The following is a 23,422-nucleotide window of genomic DNA, read 5'->3' on the forward strand; positions in this document are numbered from 1 at the left end:
AAAACCGCCATAAAAAAGCCAGACTACGGTTTGCAACTGCACATGGGGACAAAGATCGTACTTTTTGGAGAAATGTCCTCTGGTCTGATGAAACAAAAATAGAACTGTTTGGCCATAATGACCATCGTTATGTTTGGAGGAAAAAGGGGGACGCTTGCAAGCCGAAGAACACCATCCCAACCGTGAAGCACGGGGGTGGCAGCATCATGATGTGGGGGTGCTTTGCTGCAGGAGGGACTGGTGCACTTCACAAAATAGATGGCATCATGAGGAAGGAAAATGATGTGGATATATTGAAGCAACATCTCAAAACATCAGTCAGGAAGTTAAAGCTTGGTCGCAAATGGGTCTTCCAAATGGACAATGACCCCAAGCATACTTCCAAAGTTGTGGCAAAATGGCTTAAGGACAACAAAGTCAAGGTATTGGAGTGGCCATCACAAAGCCCTGACCTCAATCCTATAGAAAATGTGTGGGCAGAACTGAAAAAGCGTGTGCGAGCAAGGAGGCCTACAAACCTGACTCAGTTATACCAGCTCTGTCAGGAGGAATGGGACAAAATTCACCCATCTTATTTTGGGAAACTTGTGGAAGGCTACCCGAAAAGTTTGACCCAAGTTAAACAATTTAAAGGCAATGCTACCAAATACTAATTGAGTGTATGTAAACTTGTGACCCACTGGGAATGTGATGAAAGAAATAAAAGCTTAAATAAATAATTCTCTCTGCTATTATTCTGACATTTCACATTCTTAAAATAAAGTGGTGATCCTAACTGACCTAAGACAGGGAATTGTTACTAGGATTAAATGTCAGGAATTGTGAAAAACTGAGTTTAAATGTATTTGGCTAAGGGGTATGTAAACCTCCGACTTCAACTGTATATAGCGTAGCTAACATCCCAAATTACCCCCTTTTCCCTTTATAGTGCACTACTTTTGACTTTTGGGAATAGGGTGCCATTTGGGACGAACGGCTAGCCATTTGCTGATGCTATAATTGCGCTCAATACATGAATTATCCTTAACTGAAGCATAAATGAATGGGTGTTACAGGGATTTAATGTAATATGTTCCTTTGCTCGGTAAACTTTGGGAAAGTCGCTAAAGCTGCTTGATGGCAGCATTAGATTAAGATGGCAGTCATTGACAGTCTTAGTTTAGTTGTGTGGAAATAATAGAGGTATTGTGTGGCATATTGTTGTAAATGGTTACTTTAGTGTGTTTAATTGTTCTAATTTAGAAGTTTTAATGGTTGTGGGCGGTGGTAAAATTATTTTATGATGGTGCTTTGTCATTCTATTATTCTCATGCTTCTGTTTCCCCAGTGTAGTATACCTCTCTGTTTCCCCAGGGATGTATGCTGCTCTGTTTCCCCAGGGATGTATGCTGCTCTGTTTCCCCAGGGATGTATGCTGCTCTGTTTCGCCAGGGATGTATGCTGCTCTGTTTCCCCAGGGTAGCATGCTGCTCTGTTTCCCCAGGGTAGTATACAGTGAGGGAAAAAAGTATTTGATCCCCTGCTGATTTTGTACGTTTGCCCACTGACAAAGACATGATCAGTCTATAATTTTAATGGTAGGTTTATTTGAACAGTGAGAGACAAAATAACAACAAAAAAATCCAGAAAAACGCATGTCAAAAATGTTATCAATTGATTTGAGGGAAATAAGTATTTGACCCCTCTGCAAAACATGACTTAGTACTTGGTGGCAAAACCCTTGTTGGCAATCACAGAGGTCAGACATTTCTTGTAGTTGGCCACCAGGTTTGCACACATTTCAGGAGGGATTTTGTCCCACTCCTCTTTGCAGATCTTCTCCAAGTCATTAAGGTTTCGAGCCTGACGTTTGGCAACTCGAACCTTCAGCTCCCTCCACAGATTTTCTATGGGATTAAGGTCTGGAGACTGGCTAGGCCACTCCAGGACCTTAATGTGGTTCTTCTTGAGCCACTCCTTTGTTGCCTTGGCCGTGTGTTTTGGGTCATTGTCATACTGGAATACCCATTGACGACCCATTTTCAATGCCCTGGCTGAGGGAAGGAGGTTCTCACCCAAGATTTGACAGTACATGGCCCCGTCCATCATCCCTTTGATGCGGTGAAGTTGTCCTGTCCCCTTAGCAGAAAAACACCCCCAAAGCATAATGTTTCCACCTCCATGTTTGACGGTGGGGATGGTGTTCTTGGGGTCATAGGCAGCATTCCTCCTCCTCCAAACACGGCGAGTTGAGTTGATGCCAATGAGCTCCATTTTGGTCTCATCTGACCACAACACTTTCACCCAGTTCTCCTCTGAATCATTCAGCTGTTCATTGGCAAACTTCAGATGGGCCTGTGTATGTGCTTTCTTGAGCAGGGGGGCCTTGCGGGCGCTGCAGGATTTCAGTCCTTCATGGCGTAGTGTGTTACCAATTGTTTTCTTGGTGACTATGGTCCCAGCTGCCTTGAGATCATTGACAAGATCCTCCCGTGTAGTTCTGGGATGATTCCTCACTGTTCTCATGATCATTGCAACTCCACAGGGTGAGATCTTGCATGGAGCCCCAGGCCGAGGGAGAGTGACAGGTCTTTTGTGTTTCTTCCATTTTCGAATAATCGCACAAACTGTTGTCACCTTCTCACCAAACTGCTTGGCGATGGTCTTGTAGCCCATTCCAGCCTTGTGTAGGTCTACAATCTTGTCCCTGACATCCTTGGAGAGCTCTTTTGTCTTGGCCATGGTGGAGAGTTTGGAATCTGATTGATTGATTGCTTCTGTGGACAGATGTCTTTTATACAGGTAACAAGCTGAGATTAGGAGCACTCCCTTTAAGAGTGTGCTCCTAATCTCAGCTCGTTACCTGTATAAAAGACACATGGGAGCCAGAAATCTTTCTGATTGAGAGGGGGTCAAATACTTATTCAAATGCAAATCAATTTATAACATTTTTGACATGCGTTTTGACATGCGTCTGGATTTATTTGTTGTTATTCTGTCTCTCACTGTTCAAATAAACCTACCATTAAAATTATAGACTGATCATTTCTTTGTTAGTGGGCAAACGTACAAAATCAGCAGGGGATCAAATACTTTTTTCTCTCACTGTACTTCTCTGTTTCCCCAGGGATGTATGCTGCTCTGTTTCCCCAGGGTAGTATGCTGCTCTGTTTCCCCAGGGCAGTATGCTGCATGCCTGGAGCTGCAAGCACACACCTACCCACCACACTCCATCTCACACCCCTCATCTCTCCCCCTCCTCTCACCCCTCATCTCTCCCCCTCCTCTCACCCCTCATCTCTCCCTCTCCTCACACCCCTCATCTCTCCCCCTCCTCACACCCCTCATCTCTCCCCCTCCTCTCACCCCTCATCTCTCCCCCTCCTCTCACCCCTCATCTCTCCCTCTCCTCACACCCCTCATCTCTCCCCCTCCTCTCACCCCTCATCTCTCCCTCTCCTCACACCCCTCATCTCTCCCCCTCCTCACACCCCTCATCTCTCCCCCTCCTCTCACCCCTCATCTCTCCCTCTCCTCACACCCCTCATCTCTCCCCCTCCTCACACCCCTCATCTCTCCCCCTCCTCACACCACTCATTGTCCAGGGACCCTCAGAGCTGTATCAGAATGTATGAGCCTCACTGCTCCCTGTAGCTACTACTGACCTCTCCCAAAGTGTCCTGGGGTCAGCAGTAGGACACCAGGTAGCTACTACTGACCTCTCCCAAAGTGTCCTGGGGTCAGCAGTAGGACACCAGGGGTGTTCAGTCAGACAGCCTTAGGCCAGGCTATAGAAGGTTGAGGTACTGAGTTGTTGGTGCTCATGGAACTCCCCTTCCTCCTATCCCTCTCTTACATTTACATTTGACGTGTTAGTCATTTAGCCAGACGCTCTGATCCAGAGTGACATACAGTTAGTGCATTCATCTCAAGGTAGCTAGGTGAGACAACAACACATCACAATCGTATCAAGTAGATTTTCCCTCAACAAAGCCTTTCCCCCACTTTTCTTTTTTTACAGCTCTTGCCCAGAACCAAGGAACTTTGACCTCAGCCGACTACTTGATGATGTAACACTACTGTACAAAATGACAAATCTGGCCTCCTCAACTCTTGGTAGAAAATAGAAGGGTATTTTGGGTTGTGTAGCCCAGGAGTCATTCATTCAAGTTGCACTACAGGACACTGTTAACATCACCAAGCATTGGCTAATGGCTACCTTTACCCCAATTCCTGTCCAGCTCCCTGCTTCACCAAGTAGCACTATAGGCCATTAACATAGTCCTCTAAATCATAAAGCATTTCGGTACTCTCTCTGGTGCAAGGTGACCCATAAATGAAACCAGGATAGCCAGGCTATTTGACCCCCTACTGTAGATACGGGGCTCCACTAAACCAGAGGGACAATAGATGTGGATATAGAGGGTGTACTTTTCCAATATCAACATCTGTGATAAGATGGTAATCTGCAAGTTCCTTGTCCTCTTCTGCTTCTCGAGCATTAGTCTGAATGACTTTCATGTTTTTAACAGCAAAAGTCAAGTCCAAAGTGGTTTGCTGAATCTAAATAGGAGCAGCTTTTGTAGTGTCACCCATTATGCTGAGAGACAGAGGTTCCGTCCCAAATGGAACCCTATTCCCTATATAGTGTACTGCTTTTGAATAGGATCTATAGGGTGCCATTTAGGACACACCCAGAGAGAAGGTTCTGTCAGGGTCTGTGACCAGTATGTGTTGAGTTATAGCGTGTCATGGCTGACAGCTGGCGAGACCCTATAAACCAAAGTAGCCCCATTTCTACGGTCGGCCATTAAAGATGACCTCACTGATCTACCTCGGCTTGTCAAACAGAGCATCCTGCAGAAAGGGTTAGCTGCTCATCAAAACTAGATTGATTTGTTAACTTTTTTATCTTCTGGAATTTTTGAAGATAGTGTTGGTTCCTGTTTTAATTTTTTTATGTGTGGGAATATGGCCTTTAAACAGAGGTATATTTAAGCAATAAGGCACGAGGGGGTGTGGTATATTGCCAATATACCACGGCTAAGGGCTGTTCTTAAGCACAACACAACGCGGAGTGCCTGGATACAGCCCTTAGCCGTGGTATATCGGTAATATTCCACAAACCCCTGAGGTGCCTTATTGCTATTATAAACTGATTACCAACGTAATTAGAACAGTAAAAATGAATGTTTTGTCATACCCGTGATATACCACGGCTGTCAGTCCATCAGCATTCAGAGCTCAAACCACCCAGTTTATATTACCAGGTACATAGCTTCACCAACCTTATTTGACCTTAGCCAGCGTTTTGTTCGAATCCCGAGCCGACTAGGTGAAAAAGTTGTCGATGTGCCCTTGAGCAAGGCACTTAACCCTAATTGCTCCGGTAAGTCAGTCTGGATAAGAGCGTCTGCTAAATGACTAAAATGTAAATGCAGGTATAAATTAGAGTGGGATGAGAGTTGACACAGTAGATACCTCTGATGTATTTCATTGTGTATTCTTGTTTATTATACTGTTACAGCTCTCCTGAAGTTCATTTGTGTTCCCAAATCAAATTAAAGCCTTATTTACCCATGTTTTCCCAAATACATTATTCACAAAGTGCCAGTAACCCAGCCTAGACCCCCAAAGAGCAAGCAGCAACACAGTAGGAAGGATGGAAAAGCTCCCTGAGGAGGGTAAATCACAGAATAAATGGTTTATTCCGTAACACAGCGGTATGCAGCGATGCGTAAAACACTCCAGTGCGGAAATACGGCGCACTGGAAAACAACAAGGCACACGGGTGAATATCCCGGAGATACACAATACAAAACAGCTCCCCCGAGCTATAGTAACCACCACAATAAACAGTCACACACAAAGGGGGCAGAGGGAACACTTATACAGGTACTGATGAGGAGATATGAACCAGGTGTGTGTAATAAACAAGACAAAACAAATGGAATGATGAGATGAGGAGCGGCAGTGGCTACAAGGCCTGTGACGACGAACGCCGAAGCCTGCCCGAACCAGGAGAGGGGGCAGCTTCGGAGGAAGTCGTGACAGACATGGCGGGATCCTTGATTCCCACGCCTGATAATAATGGATTGTATTTGTATAGCTCTTTGTGTAAACAACTTTGATCAACAATAACTGTTGGTTTTCTAGATTAGGAAAATTCATCTGACTCCTAAGGCCAAGGAAGGAGTCAATCATACTTTTATTAATGAAGTGGGACTATGTGGTTTCTGAATCTTTATGAGTGTCACCTGGCTAATTCACTGCTCCTGCTCCATGGAGGGTAGGGCTGAATCCTTACTAATCCACACACACACACACACACACACACACACACACACACACACACACACACACACACACACACACACAGCTACTGGTGCTTTCATCTTTAGGTACTGCATAGTCCCTGCTGTCAATGCTGTACTACTCTGTCTGAGACTAAGTGTGGAGAATCCAATGTTGTCCTCATTCCTTCCCATCATCTTTAGGAACACACAGAGAAAGAAGGGAGCAGGGAGACGGAGAAAGAAGGGAGCAGAGAGACAGAGAAAGAAGGGAGCAGGGAAACTGAGAAAGAAGGGAGCAGGGAGCAGGGAAATGGAGAATGAAGGGAGCAGGGAGACAGAGAAAGAAGGGAGCAGGGAAACGGAGAAAGAAGGGAGCAGGGAGACAGAGAAAGAAGGGAGTTTGGAAATGGAGAAAGAAGGGAGCAGGGAGACAGAAAGAAGGGAGCAGGGAGACAGAGAAAGAAGGGAGCAGGGAAACTGAGAAAGAAGGGAGCAGGGAGACAGAGAAAGAAGGGAGCGGAGAAACTGAGAAAGAAGGGAGCAGGGAGACAGAGAAAGAAGGGAGCAGAGAAACAGAGAAAGAAGGGAGCAGGGAGACAGAGAAAGAAGGGAGCAGGGAGGCAGAGAAAGAAGGGAGCAGAGAGACAGAGAAAGAAGGGAGCAGGGAGACAGAGAACGAAGGGAGCAGAGAGACAGAGAAAGAAGGGAGCAGAGAGACAGAGAAAGAAGGGAGCAGAAAGACGGGATGAGTGAATGGAGGTAAAAGGTAGTAATACATTCCTGTCAGGGTCAAGAAACACACATCAATAACTCTCTCTCTCTCTCTCTCTGTCTCTCTCTCTCTCTCTCTATCTCTGTCTGTCTCTCTCTTTCTCTCTCGGAGTGTGAGCCAACAGGTTACAGCAGCTCCACACACCCCCTCTCTAACTGTTCAGCGTTACAACAGAGGAGCTCTGGGGTAAAGTGTGTGTCTCATTCATTCACTCTACCTACACACACACACTCCTTCTCTCACACACAGTACACAATCTACTGTATGTGAGTGTTGCAACTACCTCTTTTACGGAATACAATACAATAAAATCCAGATTCATTCTTCTCACCTGTGGGCACTTCTAAACTTTTTCGTAGGAATTTCTTTCTCTCACAACCTGGCAACCCGGAGAGAGCAGCAAGCAGCAGTTGCCAGAACAAGAGGATGTTTCCTATCCCTGGAGAGGTAAGTAAGTAGCAAGGCTTTTAGGGGCTCTGTGAGTGGGCCCATTGCATTCACTGTTTCTTACTGGGTATGTGTCAAATGGCACCCTACTCTTTATATAGTTCACTACATTTGACTAGAAAAGTAGTGCACTATATAGGGAATAGGGTGTCATCTGGGAAGCACCCACTGTCTCTGCCAGCTCTAAAGGTAACACCCAGCTACAGTCTGGTAATTGTGGAACAAATTTGGAAACTGTTATTTTCTGAACGCGCCGTTCCACTCAATATAGTTTTCAAAGAGAGAGAGATAGAGAGAGACACTGCAGCCAAACTAGCAGAGCTAATGCAGCTAAAAAGGCGTGGGCAGAAAATGGAAGCATTTATATCTATATAATGTGTTTAAGGACCCTCTCCCTCACTTTAAGTTCAGGAATTCATTGAGAGCTTTTAGGCTGCAAATTCCCAGCATTACTCATGCTTTTAAACATAATGTCTGAGGGAAGAGGGGAGTGCATTGTAGCATTAAATAACCTGTTGCATACTGCTACTGCCACATCTACACTGGTGTAGAGGTACACTGGTGTAGAGATGATGCATGCACAGGATCACGCTTAGAAAAAAGGGTTCTAAAAGGGTTCTTTGACTGTCCCCATTGGATAGCACTTTTTGGTTCCATATAGAACCCTTTTTGGTTCCAGGTATAACCCTTTTGGGTTCCATGTAGAACCCTTCTAGATGGAACCCAAAAGGGTTCAACCTGGAACCAAAAAGGGTTATTCAAAGGGTTCTCCTATGGGGACAGCCGAAGAACCCTTAAAGGTTCTAGACAGCAGGAGCACATGAAGGTCACGGTTGTGTCTGAGAGCTGCAACATTATGTGATGGGACTGGAGTGTACTGTAGGGAACTCCCCATGTAAAGACATGTCTGTATAGAATAACTAGCATCAGGAAGTGGTGAATAAAGGGTATCTTAATGAGGCATTACTTGTTAATAGTAAGGATTGTATTGTATGTGTGCGTTGGTGCGTGCACGTGTGTGTGTGCGTGCGTGCACGTGCATGTGCATTTCGTGTGCATGTTTATCTTGATGATATTACATATCCTAATATCTGGGAATCACATAGACACTACAGCTTGAGGCAGTTGGTGTGTGTGCATGCATAAACACATGTTTTTACAATATGTCTGTGCACACACACACACACACACAAACATACACACAGGCTTGTGTTTCTACCCTATGTCGGTGTACACACACACTATGTCTGTGTGTATTTGTGTGTGTGTGCGCGTGTCTGTGTGTGCCTTTTCACTGCTCCCAATTTCACACCTACAGGGATAATCCTCTGTGAAGTGGAAAATGCCATTATGTAGAAATAGCTGACATGGGGGGGGCTATAATACACTAACTGGGGCCAAACAGACACAATACCCTCTACAGTGCTAAGGTGAGGATACCAGGCTGGACACAAGCGATTGCATTGTGAGAGAGTTGCAGGGACGTTGTCAGAGGTTGCTGAGTGCTGCTGACCTGTTTGTGAGTGTAGCCTTTGCAGAAATGCCCATTCTGCATCTTCAGAGTGAGGCCTGGTCCATTGCTGATTAAGAGTCCAAAGCTATGTACACTAACATCATTGCAGACCTTGGTCAGTACAGTACATAATATGTCAAGTACTTTCAAATGCTTGAAAGTACTTGAGCTACAGATGTCTTCACAGTGTGACTTGGGGAAAGACGTAGGGAAAGTTCCAACGTGCAACACCAACCCAGGATTAGTACAAAGGCCTACTTTACACAGAGAGATACACTTTATTCAGCAGATGACTCATACGGCAGCCCCAGATTAAGCCTACTCCTGAAGAAAAATAAGCACTTTCAATGGAGACTCACCATTGAGCTTTTTCAGTCTAGGAAAAGGGTCGGGGAAACCAGCCCTGACTGTAGAAGGATGTGCTTGTTGCAACCCAGTTTGCCTTACTGTCTGTGGCTTGGGACTATGACATACAGATCTTCATTTGATCACTCCTTTGTTGCTGAGAATTTTCAAACTTGTAGTATATTTGAGTTTTAAAAAGGCTTCAAAAGTAATTTCCACTTTGAAATTTCAGACTTAATTTTCCCTAATGAGAAATGTATCAATCCCAACAAAAATGTCCATTAATTATAATCCACATAATAATTCAAATGTCCTGTTGCTGCAGGATTATGTTCCTGTTATAGCAAGCTGCCCAAATGAAGATCCTACATCTGTAAGATGATGTCAGGTTTCTACAACTTCAAGTTTCTACACTTTAACATGTAAAGTATGTAGCAGGATACAAGCTGAGACAGGACTGGCTTGGATTGGTATGTGAATGGAGAGGTGTTGTGCAGTGTAACCTCTGGCAGCTCTCCCATCTGAGTGGCTGTAAACTCAACATGCCTCTCAAACAATCAAACGCCCTGACGTTATCTAGCCAGGCCTTCAAAGTGCTGTGGAATAAAACTACGGGGAAAAATGTTAGGATTTCATTTTGATCTAGAGTTGATCTGAAGTTGATATATGGTCTAGAGAGGTGATGGCGATGTAGCAGGATGGAAGGATTTTGATGGATTTTGATGGAGGGATGGATGTTTTGATGGAGGGATGGAATTGTTTTAAGATGGTCATAGCATGGATCATTTAGCTATTTGATATTTTAGAACACCTTTAGGTATCAAGAATCAAATAGTTAAAAAATTGAATTTGGCATGTATTACCCATAGAAATGCATTGAATAACATTCATAAATGGCAAATAATAGAGTCAAAAAATAAGTCATAAGGAATAAAGTTTTGAAGTGTCTGTCCTATATCTGGGAGATATAAGATAGCTCAGAAAATATATATATCAAAAAATTGACATATTTAACCCCTTATTTTTGTTGCCGCAAAACTACCTCCATACTTCCATTCGTTTGTATGGGTTACCTTCAGACAAGTCCCGTGACACTTTGGGGGTCGTAGAGCAAAACGGAGAACACCATTGTGTTCGTGACAGTCTATCCTTTCCATGGAGTAGTCATAATATAGGCCAAACAATTTGGACACTACAGACATTTTCGTGAGAAGACAGTTTTTTGGGATGTCTCATGGTCTGACAAACACCGCTGTAACTCGGCCATCTCCCACCACAGATGCGGAAGGCCGACGTACCCGGATGCGGTGGATTGAGACTCAGCCCATGCAAAACCCCTGATATCTCCAGCTTAAACTGACAGACTTTGATGGGATTTTTTATTTATTATGTTACTCAGATTGACCCAGGGGGTGCGTCAATAGACTCTTAAGGATCAGAAATGTTGTCTTTTAAATGTATCTGAAGCGTTGTCTTTGCAGAAGCACCTTTAATGTCACGTCAGCAAAGCAGATAGAAAATTACAATTGGCCTGAAATGTAGAGTAGCCTTGAGGGTAGCTCTCCTTCCTTGGACTCGATGACCTGGAATGTAGAGTAGCCTTGAGGGTAGCTCTCCTTCCTTGGACTCAATGACCTGGAATGCATCCACTTTCTCTTCTGAAGGGAGTGTGTGTGTGTGTGTGTGTGTGTGTGTGTGTGCATTCATGTTTTAGTGTGTGTGTGTGTGCATTCATGTTTTAGTGTGTGTGTGCGTGCGTGCGTGCGCGAGTCTCCTGAAGGGAGAGATTGTTTCCTCCAATCATTAACCTTGGAACGCAGACCCAATTTACCTTCATAGACAGTTAATACTTATTCTTTCGCAGGCCTGATTACTGGGAGGAATGCTTAGGTTTTCACCAGACACACTTCTCCTCTTTGAAATGTATTGCTAAAGTGCATGGCCGTGACATGTATTGTAATGCAAAGGAAACCATATTTCAGGGTCTGGTCACAGAGAACCTCCTATCTATTAGATTGTAGATTATGGACCACATAAAGAAACGCTGACACACACACACGCACATACACACACCACACATATACAAACACACACGTGGACGCACACACACACACATCGACACACACATACACAGATGCGTGCACAGGTGGAGATAAGAACTGGACACGGAAGTCTGTTACTACAGATTTGCTTTGGTGTCGCGATCAAACGCAACATGCACACACACACACACACACACACACACACACACACACACACACACACACACACACACACACACACACACACACACACACACTGGTTGGCAGGAGGATATTGATTGTACACACGTGGGTTATATTACAGATTTGCTATAGGGTCAGGGTGTCCACACACACCACACACACACACACACACACACACACACACACACACACACACACACACACACACACACACACACACACACACACACACACACACACACACAAGAAACAATTAGCTATGGTGTCTTAGCCTAGCTCAGGGATTAATCAGACCTGGTCTGTGAGTTCCAGGGCTATGAGTGGGAGAAGGCCTCAGGTCTGGGGGTCCGTGGCAGGCCAGGTAGGCCCCAAAGCCGAGGTAGATGCTACGGCTCCCATTCCAGATGACCTTGATTTTGAGGGGATGGTTATACAGTCTAGACTATATGGAATATAATGATAAGGACCAGGAAGTTGGCTTGGAAAAAATCTGGGCCTTACAGTGCATTCTGAAAATATTCAGACCCCTTGACTTTTTCCACATTTTGTTACGTTACAGCCTTATTCTAAAATTTAATTTTAAAAAAATGTTCCCCCTCATCAATCTACACACAATACCCCATAATGACAAAGCAAAAACAGGTTTTTAGAAATTGTAACAAATGTATTAAAAATGTTAAACTGAAATATGACATTTACATAAGTATTCAGACCCTTTACTAAGTACTTTGTTGAAGCACCTTTGCAGCGATTACAGCCTTGAGTCTTCTTGGGTATGACGCTACAAGCTAAGGTATTTATGTTTTTAATTTTTTATGCATTTTCAAAAATGTCTAAAAACCTGTTTTCACTTTGTCATTATGGAGGTATTGTGTGTAGATTGATGAGGAACATTTTTTATTTAATACATTTTAGAATAAGGTTGTAATGTAACAAAATGTGGAAAAGGTCAAGGGGTCTGAATACTTTCCGAATGCACTGTAGTTATAGGCTGTAACTTGATCTCATAATTTGATCAGGTCACATTGTCAGGAAAAACTCAGGACCTGTATAGTGATATATTAGTGTTGTTCACTGTGAGATGGTGAATGTTCATTGTGCCTAATTACTTAGCTTGTTTCAAGGGAGCTGTCAACAGTCTCCATAGTAACAACCTTGGTACTGACGTGTTGTAGACGGGAGTATATTCATGGTCATGTGCACAAATAGGAGTCCTGCTGTGAAGCCTTGATCATGCAGGTTTCTTCCAAAGTGAACATTCATTAGGGGTCCACAATGTGGTAGCAATTTTCAACTGTGTGAAACAACGCACTGACTGTTAGCTACTGAAAGGGACGGGCATGATTCACCATCTGAAATGTCACGGCTTTGATATGATTTCGTGAATATTTTACAATCGGGATGGTTCTCAGTTCCTTAGAGCATGGTGTTGATTCCTGCATAGGCCACAAATTAGTCAGCTGAATGTAGTTATATGTAAGTGTAGCAGAGATTATTGTGAATCATACTCTCACGAAGAGATAGCCCTGCCTGAGACTTGTAAGGCCAATTGGCTCCCTCAGACCTTGAGGATGTCCTCCTGCTGGCCTAACCTGCTGAACAATTTGATTCAACATATGATAGTGTTATGAACACTCATGTATGGGCCTTGTTTAACTGTTTAACTTTGTTGGTTTCAGAAAAGAGAAAAGAGTCTGAGCTGAATCTTAAAGAGGAGTGGATCTGTCTGAGGAAATCTTGGGAGAGGAGGACCAGGAACAGGAGAGAAGAGGAGGAGAAGGAGGGATATAAGAGGAGAGGACAGAGCATGGGCCACTCCTGCTTGTGGATTTTTATGCTGTCCCTGTCTCTCTCCCACCAGGAGGTCACTGCACAGGCAGAAGGTATTGGATTTGACCTCTCTTTCTCTCTCTCCATCCCTCTCTCTGCCTCTCTCTCTCTCTCCATCCCTCTCTCTGCCTCTCTCTCTCTCCATCTCTCTCTCCCCCTCTCTCTGCCTCTCTCTCTCTCCATCTCTCTCTCTGCCTCTCACTCTCTCATCCCTCTCTCTGCCTCTCTCTCTCTCTGCCTCTCTCTCTCTCTCTCTCTCTCCATCTCTCTCTCTCTCCATCCCCCTCTCTCTCCCTCCCCCTCCCTGTCACCATTTCTCTCCTGACCATTCCCTTTCTTCAGCTTTCTCAACATGTCTCTCTGTCTTTCTTCCCCCCTCTCTCTCTCTCTCTCTCTCCTCCTCTCTCCATCCTGTCTGTCTCCTCCTCTCTCCATCCTGTCTGTCTCCTCCTCTCCCCATCTTGTCTGTCTCCTCCTCACTCCATCCTGTCTGTCTCCGTCCTGTCTGACTCCTCCTCTCTCCATCCTGTCTGTCTCCTCCTCTCTCCATCCTGTCTGTCTCCTCCTCTCCCCATCCTGTCTGTCTCCTCCTCTCTCCATCCTGTCTGTCTCCTCCTCTCTCCATCCTGTCTGTCTCCTCCTCTCTCCATCCTGTCTGTCTCCCCCTCTCTCCATCCTGTCTGCCTCCTCCTCTCCCCATCCTGTCTGTCTCCTCCTCTCACCATCCTGTCTGTCTCCTCCTCTCTCCATCCTGTCTGTCTCCTCCTCTCTCCATCCTGTCTGTCTCCTCCTCTCCCCATCCTGTCTGTTTCCTCCTCTCCCCATCCTGTCTGTTTCCTCCTCTCCGCATCCTGTCTGTCTCCTCCTCTCTCCATCCTGTCTGTCTCCATCCTGTCTTTCTCCTCCTCTCTCCATCCTGTCTATCTCCTTCTCTCTCTATCCTGTCTGTCTCCTCCTCTCCCCATCCTGTCTGTCTCCTCCTCTCTCCATCCTGTCTGTCTCCTCCTCTCTCCATCCTGTCTGTTTCCATCCTGTCTGTCTCCTCCTCTCTCCATCCTGTCTGTCTCCTCCTCTCGCCATCCTGTCTGTCTCCATCCTGTCTGTCTCCTCCTCTCTCCATCCTGTCTATCTCCTTCTCTCTCTATCCTGTCTGTCTCCTCCTCTCCCCATCCTGTCTGTCTCCTCCTCTCTCCATCCTGTCTGTCTCCTCCTCTCTCCATCCTGTCTGTTTCCATCCTGTCTGTCTCCTCCTCTCTCCATCCTGTCTGTCTCCTCCTCTCTCCATCCAGTCTGTCTCCTCCTCTCTCCATCCTGTCTGTCTCCTCCTCTCTCCATCCTGTCTGTTTCCTCCTCTCTCCATCCTGTATTTCTCCTCCTCTCTCCATCCTGTCTATCTCCTCCTCTCCCCATCCTGTCTGTTTCCTCCTCTCTCCATCCTGTCTGTCTCCTCATCTCTCCATCCTGTCTGTCTCCATCCTGTCTGTCTCCTCCTCTCTCCATCCTGTCTATCTCCTCCTCTCTCCATCCTGTCTGTCTCCTCCTCTCTCCATCCTGTCTGTCTCCTCCTCTCTCCATCCTGTCTGTCTCCATCCTGTCTGTCTCCACCTCTCTCCATCCTGTCTGTCTCCTCCTCTCTCCATCCTGTCTGTCTCCTCCTCTCCCCTCCTGTCTGTCCTCCTCTCCATCCTGTCTGTCACCTCCTCTCTCCATCCTGTCTGTCTCCTCCTCTCTCCATCCTCTCTCTCTCCTCCTCTCCCCATCCTGTCTGTCTCCTCCTCTCTCCATCCTATCTGTTTCCTCCTCTCTCCATTCTGTCTTTCTCCTCCTCTTTCCATCCAGTCTGTCTCCTCCTCTCTCCATCCTGTCTGTCTCCTCCTCTCCCCATCCTGTCTGTCTCCTCCTCTCCCCATCCTGTCTGTCTCCCCCTCTCCCCATCCTGTCTATCTCCTCCTCTCTCCATCCTGTCTGTCTCCTCCTCTCCCCATCCTGTCTGTCTCCTCCTCTCTCCATCCTGTCTGTCTCCTCATCTCTCCATCCTGTCTGTCTCCATCCTGTCTGTCTCCTCCTATCTCCATCCTGTCTATCTCCTCCTCTCTCCATCCTGTCTGTCTCCTCCTCACTCCATCCTGTCTGTCTGTCTCCTCCTCTCTCCATCCTGTCTGTCTCCTCCTCTCTCCATCCTGTCTGTCTCCTCCTCTCTCCATCCTGTCTATCTCCTCATCTCTCCATCCTGTCTGTCTCCTCCTCTCTCCATCCTATCTGTTTCCTCCTCTCTCCATCCTGTCTTTCTCCTCCTCTTTCCATCCAGTCTGTCTCCTCCTCTCTCCATCCTGTCTGTCTCCTCCTCTCCCCATCCTGTCTGTCTCCTCCTCTCCCCATCCTGTCTGTCTCCCCCTCTCCCCATCCTGTCTATCTCCTCCTCTCTCCATCCTGTCTTTCTCCTCCTCTCCCCATCCTGTCTGTCTCCTCCTCTCTCCATCCTGTCTGTCTCCTCATCTCTCCATCCTGTCTGTCTCCATCCTGTCTGTCTCCTCCTATCTCCATCCTGTCTATCTCCTCCTCTCTCCATCCTGTCTGTCTCCTCCTCACTCCATCCTGTCTGTCTGTCTCCTCCTCTCTCCATCCTGTCTGTCTCCTCCTCTCTCCATCCTGTCTGTCTCCTCCTCTCTCCATCCTGTCTATCTCCTCATCTCTCCATCCTGTCTGTCTCCTCCTCTCTCCATCCTGTCTGTCTCCTCCTCTCTCCATCCTGTCTGTCTCCATCCTGTCTGTCTCCTCCTCTCTCCATCCTGTCTTTCTTCCTCATGCTTCGTCTATCTGTCTCAGACACTAGTGCTAGACTAAATAATGTCCATATGTCCAGTATGTCTACACACCTGGATGGATTGGCAGGTAGACAGTGAGGCAAACTCAGACACAATGTTGTTTCTCCTCTTCTATTGTTAGACAGGGCATTCTGAACATCTGGCAGTCTCCTGTTCACCACTGTCTGTCAGACTACAGTCCACTGTCTGACAGACAGTGAAATCACGGCCTTAGGTTTGGTACTGTACATCGCACCTGGGTGAAATACATATGTCAAATATTTTCTAATACTTGAGCTGGGCTTCATTTGGTTTGGCCGGTACATCGGAACCAATGGCATAGTCCCAAAAGTGCAAACTTCAAGCTAAATCAAACACGTCTGCTAGAGGTTTACTGTACACAGCTTCAGATGTTCTTGGATACCATGGAAGATTAAATTAGCCAATCAGATGGTTAAGGTTGACTCTCAGGGTGGAATCTGATTGGCAGCCAGTGATGCATTTTTTGTACTTTCCAACTATTGTAATGAAAGAACATTTGTGCAACACCTAACAACCTCGTCACGTGTTTCTGACCTTTCAGTGTGATGGCTAAGGTGCTGGACTGACAATCGCAGGGACCTGGGTTTGAGTCCCGATCAGGCTTCCCCTTGAATTTGCTGCAGTACTATAATTCTGTGCTTACAGTGTTTGACTGACAGAAGGTTTTAGAGTCAACATGATTTAAACCCCAACGTCAATTACTCTCATGTTCTGTGAGATTAAATGCATTTAAATATTTTTAAATTCGGCCCTCATGTTACCCTTTCCCCAAAGTAGATCTTAGATGGTGCGCAGGTGGATTCTTGTCAAATACACCAGCCTGGCTCAAGACTATAGCCTGTATGGAAAGTTATCATTGGAGTACAAACAGTTGTCATTCTTGGGGCTTGTTCTGTTTTGTCAAGGATTCACACATGGATCCAAGTTATTATGTTCCAATATTAGAATGTAGTGAATGAACAATGAATAGACTATTGATGACTGTACTGTATCGCTAGATTATGGTATGTAGCAACTAGGTAGACAACAGTGGACAGGTACTGAACTATAATGACCCTTCACCATGTGTTGTCTAGCCATTCTAGGCATGTGGTTCTCACCTGCCAGTACAGACACAGTATAGAGTCTGGACAATTTATATTTTTCTCCTCAGTCTGTCTGTCTATCTGTCTGTCTGTTTGTCTGTCTGGAAAATATATATTTTCCCGCTCTGTCTGCCTTTCCGTCCGTCCGTCCTTCCTTAAGTCAGTCTGTCTGTCCATCCGTCCTCCAGTCCGCCAGTCCTTCTGTCCGTCTGTCTGTCCGTCCTTCAGTCAGTCTGTCCGTCCATCCGTCCACCAGTCTGTCTGTCCATCCTTCAGTCCGTCAGTCTGTCTGTCTGTATTTCAGTCCTTCAGTCCGTCCGTCAGGGTTTCAGTCAGTCTTTCAGTCCTTCAATCCGTCAGTCTATCTGTCCGTCCTTCCTTCAGTCCGTCATTCAGTCCTTCAGTCAGTCCTTCAGTCCTTCAATCCGTCAGTCTATCTGTCCGTCCTTCCTTCTGTCCGTCAGTCTGTCCTTCAGTCCGTCAGTCAGTCCGTCCGTCAGTCAGTGAATGCTTTGCTGCTTCTCTGCTGCTGTGTTCCATAGTTCACGTCCTCCATTTGGAGGGTAAAAAGTTTACACTGATACTACATATTATACTAAACTAATGGAAGAACTTTCATGCCCTGGCTTGGTTTGCTGCCTTTGTGAAGCTTGACTTAGGAACCGTGCTTGGTGCTGACTCACACTGTCGTTTCCCATGACCTGTGAAAGTTCATTACATGGCAATGTGGCCAGAGGCAGTGGAGGCAGTTTGTCGGTGTAGTCTCCCAAACGGTTCCGTGTGATACTTAGTCTCCTGACTCCTGTGGAATGCAGGATATAGTTTTGTGAACAGGAGCAGAGTGCTGGTCCACGTTGAGCCGGGACATATGTCACCCCCACTGAATCCTGGGACGGTGGCCAAGGAAGGGTAGGATAAAAGAGGAGAGGAAAGGTGAGGGAGTGAAATAAAGGCCAAGGGGAAAGGAGAGAGGCTGAGTTATCACCATACAACACAATCACTGGACCTGATCTGACCTGATCTTCTATTCCCTGTTGTAATCTATTCTGTCACAGTGTGGTTTATTGCATATGTAATACTGGGGCACTGACAGGGAGAATGTGTGTGTAGACTGTTCATGTGTGTATGTGTGTATGTGTGTGTGTGAGTAGGTGGTTGGTAGGGTAATCGGGGTGTGTGCGAGAGAGTGTGTGGCTAATATGGCAAGTAATATGGTTCATATAGTGGGTGTGTCCGCCACAAACACATTTACATCCATTACCATGCAAACATGTGTGCATCTTTTCAAGTGTGTGTGTTTATGCGGAGAGAACCAACACCTATTCAACCGCCCAGTGTGTGTCTGAGTGGACGTGGTGTGTGTCTGAGTGGACGTGGTGTGTGTCTGAGTGGACGTGGTGTGTGTCTGAGTGGACGCAGGGGCTGGTCCCACTTGGGGCTGTGTGTTGTTGTTCTAAGCCTTCCTCATTGCTGTTCTAAAGTTTTATTGCTGGAGTGTTCAGAATATTGATGGTCTCAAATATTCAACGCCTCACTTGTGTGCCATTAAACATTCATAGGAGCCTTGTGGTGCTCTGACTGTGACAGCAGAAGGTTGGCCATGGAAATGTATATAGGTAGCCTAGCGGTCTCTGGTTCAAATCCCCGAGCCGGCAAGTTGTAAAAATCTGCCGTTCTGCCCTTGAGCAAGGCAGTTAACCCACAACAACAACTGCTCTTCGGGCATCGATGCTGTCGATTAAGGCAGCCCCCTGCACCTCTTCGATTCAGAGGGTTTGGGTTAAATGCGGAAGGTTGTGCAACTGTTTAGGTATCCCCTTCCCTTTTTGATGGAGGTATACCTCCACCTTGTGGTAGAATGGGGAAACACTGTTGACAGAGCAGCAGGGTGAAGTTACATTTTAGTCATTTAGCAGACGCTCTTATCCAAAGCGACTTACAGGAGCAATTAGGGTTAAGTGCCTTGCTCAAGGGCACATCGGCAGATTTTTCGCCTAGTCGGCTCGGGGATTAGAACCAGCGACCTTTCAGTTACTGGTACAACGCTCTTAACCACTAAGCTACCTGCCGCCAAGTTGACCCTAGATGCTGATTGTGGGTCAGTTTTGCATTTTCGCCACTAATGGTTAAGGTTAGCTTCCAATTGGCTCATTCATCCCCCCTCCTCTCCCCTGTAACTATTCCCCAGGTGGTTGCTGTGAATGAGAATGTGTAAAATAAGGGTTAAATTAAATACAAATAAAATTAGCATTGGGAAAGAGGAAACTGAAATCCTAGATCTGTACCTAGTGGAAACTTCACCCTGGAGCGTGGACAGAAACAGATCAATTGAGTTGGTTCTTGATTTAGCCAGCATTGGCACCAGTATAGTTCATCCTTTTCTGGTTTCACAGAGAATAAAACATGAAAGGTGGAAGAGCAGGTGAAATAAAGCTACATTAAAGGAAGGAGAAGGCTTTGGAATTCAGTTTGAATAAAGACAGTATTTTTCTTCTTGGTTTTGCCTTCTATTCTCTAATGAAATGACAGGTGCCAACACTCAGTTCATCTGGCCTTCATTGTGCCCCGAGGCTGAGAGAAATCCCACTCAACTAAAATATTTAATGGAATTGATGCAGAGACGTACATACTGAATGCAGACTGATATATAGACATCCAAGCAGGAAATCTACAATCCTCCAACCCGGATTTCTGGAAAACATGGGAATTTTGGGAAAGGTAATGGATTTTGCAACCCTAACACTAAACCAGCCATATATCTGTTCTTCCCCCAGCATGTCGGACGGCAGAGCCTGCAGACCTTGTGTTCTTGGTGGATGAGTCTTGGGGCGTGGGCCAGACCAGCTTCTCCTGGGTTAAAGACTTCATCTCGGCCATCATTAATTCCTTTCAGGACAGTGTGGTGGGGTCCGAGGGCATTCGCTTTGGAGTCACCGTCTACGGAGATATACCCAGGTCTCTATGGTTAGGTCTGCAGGGTTGGGCAATGTTATCCGCAAAGAGCTAAGGTTACTTAGGAACATTTATGTATTTACGTTCCTCTATCCCTCTCCCCAGGGGTAGGAAATCTGACCCTGCAAAAGCCAATGGCAGGCTTTTGGTACACCTGATTTAACTAATTAACTAGTCATAGTCTTCAATAATTAGTTGAATCAGCCAATAATTGGTGTTACTGCTTTGGCTGTGTCTAAAACCTCTTCAGTGAATTCCTAAAGACTTCAGTTCAGAGTTCAAAGAAGCTCAGGGACTTTTGTTCTGTCTGTATTAGCCTCTGTTAGGCTCCATAGAGCCTCACTGCTAATTTTCATTTTTACATTTTAGTCATTTAGCAGACGCTCTTATCCAGAGCGACTTACAGTTAGTGAATGCATACATTTTCATACTAATCAGTCTAGACTGGCTGATCCACCCACAACCCAGGAATGACTCTTCTGCTCTCTCTCTCTCTCTCTCTCTCTCTCTCTCTCTCTCTCTCTCTCTCTCTCACTCTCTCACTCTCTCACTCTCTCTCTCTCTCTTTCTCTCTCTCTGTCTCTGTCTCTGTCTCTCACTGTCTCCAGGATGCGTATTGCCCTAACAGACTACAGCAGTCTAGAGGAGGTCCTGAGGGCAGTGAAGGACCTCCCCTTTGAAGGCGGGGCCAGTCGAACGGGCGACGCCCTCCAGTTCCTGGTGGATTATGTCTTCAGTGCGGCTATCACCAGGGACAATACCCCCAAGGTTAACTACTGTACATCTCATGAGATTGCTATATCATATGTGGTTCCTGGGATGTTAAACCCTTCTCCAGGCGTTGTGAGATCTGATAGTTTGCAACCACAGGAGGTTGGTGGCACCTTAATTGGGGAGAACGGGCTTGTGGTAATGACTGGAGCGGAATCAGTGGAATGGTGTCAAATACATCAAACATAGGGTTTCCAGGTGTTTGATGCCATTCCATTTGCTCCGTTCCGGCCGTTATTATGAGCCGTCCTCCCCTCAGCAGCCTCCACTGTTAGCAACTGCACTTCTCCTTGAAGTGTTACACTGCACCTGCTATAACATGTCAGTCATTGAGATTCTTCGCAGCCCTGCAAGTCACACACACACACACACACTGCAAGTCACACACACACACACACACACACACACACACACACACTGCAAGTCACACACACACACACACACACACACACTTCAAGTCATGCTGAAGCACAGCTGATGTGGCAGAGAGAGAGAGCAGGATTAGGTTGACATATTTGATTTCACCACTCGGAAGGCTGAGCACACACACCGTAGCCACATCAGGTGCATATTGATGTGCTCTCACCCCCGATTGGGGCCTGAACTTTCGACAAACTGCAGTGAATTTTTCATAATGGGGAATTATCATTCCGTTGTGTTTTAAGTCTCACACTGCGCTATTGCATTATGCATGCAATTATGAGTTAAAACATGTCAAATATCTCTAAGGACAGAGCTTGTTTTTTGTGTGCATGGTAATGTGGTATTTCCAATAAGGGCAAGTGTACTCCCTATGAAGGAAGATCTAGTTAATCTAGTTCTATGCTATTGTGTGTTGCTTTTAAAATACTAATTTTCATATTTCCTATGAGAACAGGTCTCGTTAGTCCATTTCTATGTTATTGTGTTTCGCTATTGAAAATACTCATTTAGGTATTTCCTCTTATTTTAATTATTTTTAATTTTACCTTTATTTAACTAGGCAAGTCAGTTAAGAACAAATTCTTATTTACACCAGCCAAACCCGGACGACACTGGGCCAATTGTGCGCAGCCCTATGGGACTCCCAATCACGGCCGGTTGTGATACAGCCTGGAATCGAACCAGGGGGTCGGTAGTGACGCCTCAATCACAGAGATGCAGCGCCTTAGACCGCTGCGCCACTCTTAGGGCGGGTCTAGTTTGTCTAGTTCTAAGCAATTGTGTGTTAATATTGAAAATACCCTTTCAGTAAATACGGATTGTAGTTGTATATTCTGGTAGAACTGTAACATAGAACTAGTTTGATTCAATTTTCCATGTTGTTTGCAGATTGCTGTTCTGATCACAAACGGCCGTTCGGATGACCAGGTGGATGGGCCGGCCAAGGCTGTCACAGACAGTGGGATCTCTATCTACGCAGTGGGTGAGTCTGGAACGCTGTGATTGTATATTCATAAAACATCCCTGCAGCGTCCTGGAGATTTTATCCAGCCTACCTATCTGCAGTGCCTTAGGTGAGAAATTAATGTAGTATTCATGGAATGTCATTGAAGTGTGTGTGCGTGGATTTGCAAGTGTGTGATTATGTGTGTGTTGAGCTTACGTGTGTGCCTCTGTGTATCAGTGACCGTGTGTCCATAAGTGTTTGTAAGTACTGCATATTGCTTACACTTCATGCCCTACATGACCTATCTACCAGTGTGTGACTGCACACACTACATAGCCATACATTGTCATGTGCAGTGAGTGTGTCTTTGCTGTCCTTAGCCCAGAGACGGGAAAAAATTACAGCTCATTAGCCAGTGGTGAGCTAATTACGGTGATTTTTCATCAGGCTTTTCTGTGCACCCCCTCCCCCCTGACACGGAGGCCAGGTCCTGGCAAACATCATCCCCATAGAGGGAAGCATCAATCTGATCAGCTAGCTGGTCTCTGTCTGACACAGCTGGACAGAGCCAGCTAACTCAAGTACTACATAGTACTCTACACCGCTAGAGCAGGGGGAGGTGATCTGGCAGCGCCTTATGGTGTGTGTGTCTGTGGTGGGAGGGGGGGGGGGATTGTGTGTGTGTGCGTGCGTGAGTGTGAGTGTGTGTGTGTGTGCATGCATGTGAGTGTGTGTGTGTCTGCGTGCATGTGGTGTATGTGTGTGTCTAAGGATATATCTCTCATCTCAGCATATTGCATGAGCTCCATCACTCTAAACCCCTTGACACTCTCTAATAGCATGAGCAGTTAACAGAACATTGTGTCTCGCTAATCATATTTAGAATGGAACGAGATTCACTTAATGCGCTGTACAGTACTTTGCCATGACAAATGGACACTATGATAGATCAATGCTAACTAATGAACGAAATTAATAGATAGATATACTAT

At 45.8% G+C, this 23,422-nt stretch overlaps 1 protein-coding gene across 1 annotated transcript in view; it reads left to right on the top strand.

Moving 5' to 3' along the window:
• Nucleotides 1-7,277: 7,277 nt before the first annotated feature.
• Nucleotides 7,278-23,422, top strand: part of col7a1l (collagen type VII alpha 1-like) — a 70,269-nt gene continuing 54,124 nt past the window's right edge. The window contains exons 1-5 of the mRNA XM_041853214.2: nt 7,278-7,494; nt 13,257-13,460; nt 20,113-20,293; nt 20,899-21,058; nt 22,373-22,466. Coding sequence (XP_041709148.2) covers nt 13,385-13,460; nt 20,113-20,293; nt 20,899-21,058; nt 22,373-22,466 — 511 coding nt within the window. The 5' untranslated portion in view covers nt 7,278-7,494; nt 13,257-13,384. The remainder of the gene's footprint in view (nt 7,495-13,256; nt 13,461-20,112; nt 20,294-20,898; nt 21,059-22,372; nt 22,467-23,422) is intronic.

Source organism: Coregonus clupeaformis, chromosome 28 (assembly GCF_020615455.1).
Source record: "Coregonus clupeaformis isolate EN_2021a chromosome 28, ASM2061545v1, whole genome shotgun sequence".
Classification (NCBI taxonomy): Eukaryota; Metazoa; Chordata; class Actinopteri; order Salmoniformes; family Salmonidae; genus Coregonus; species Coregonus clupeaformis.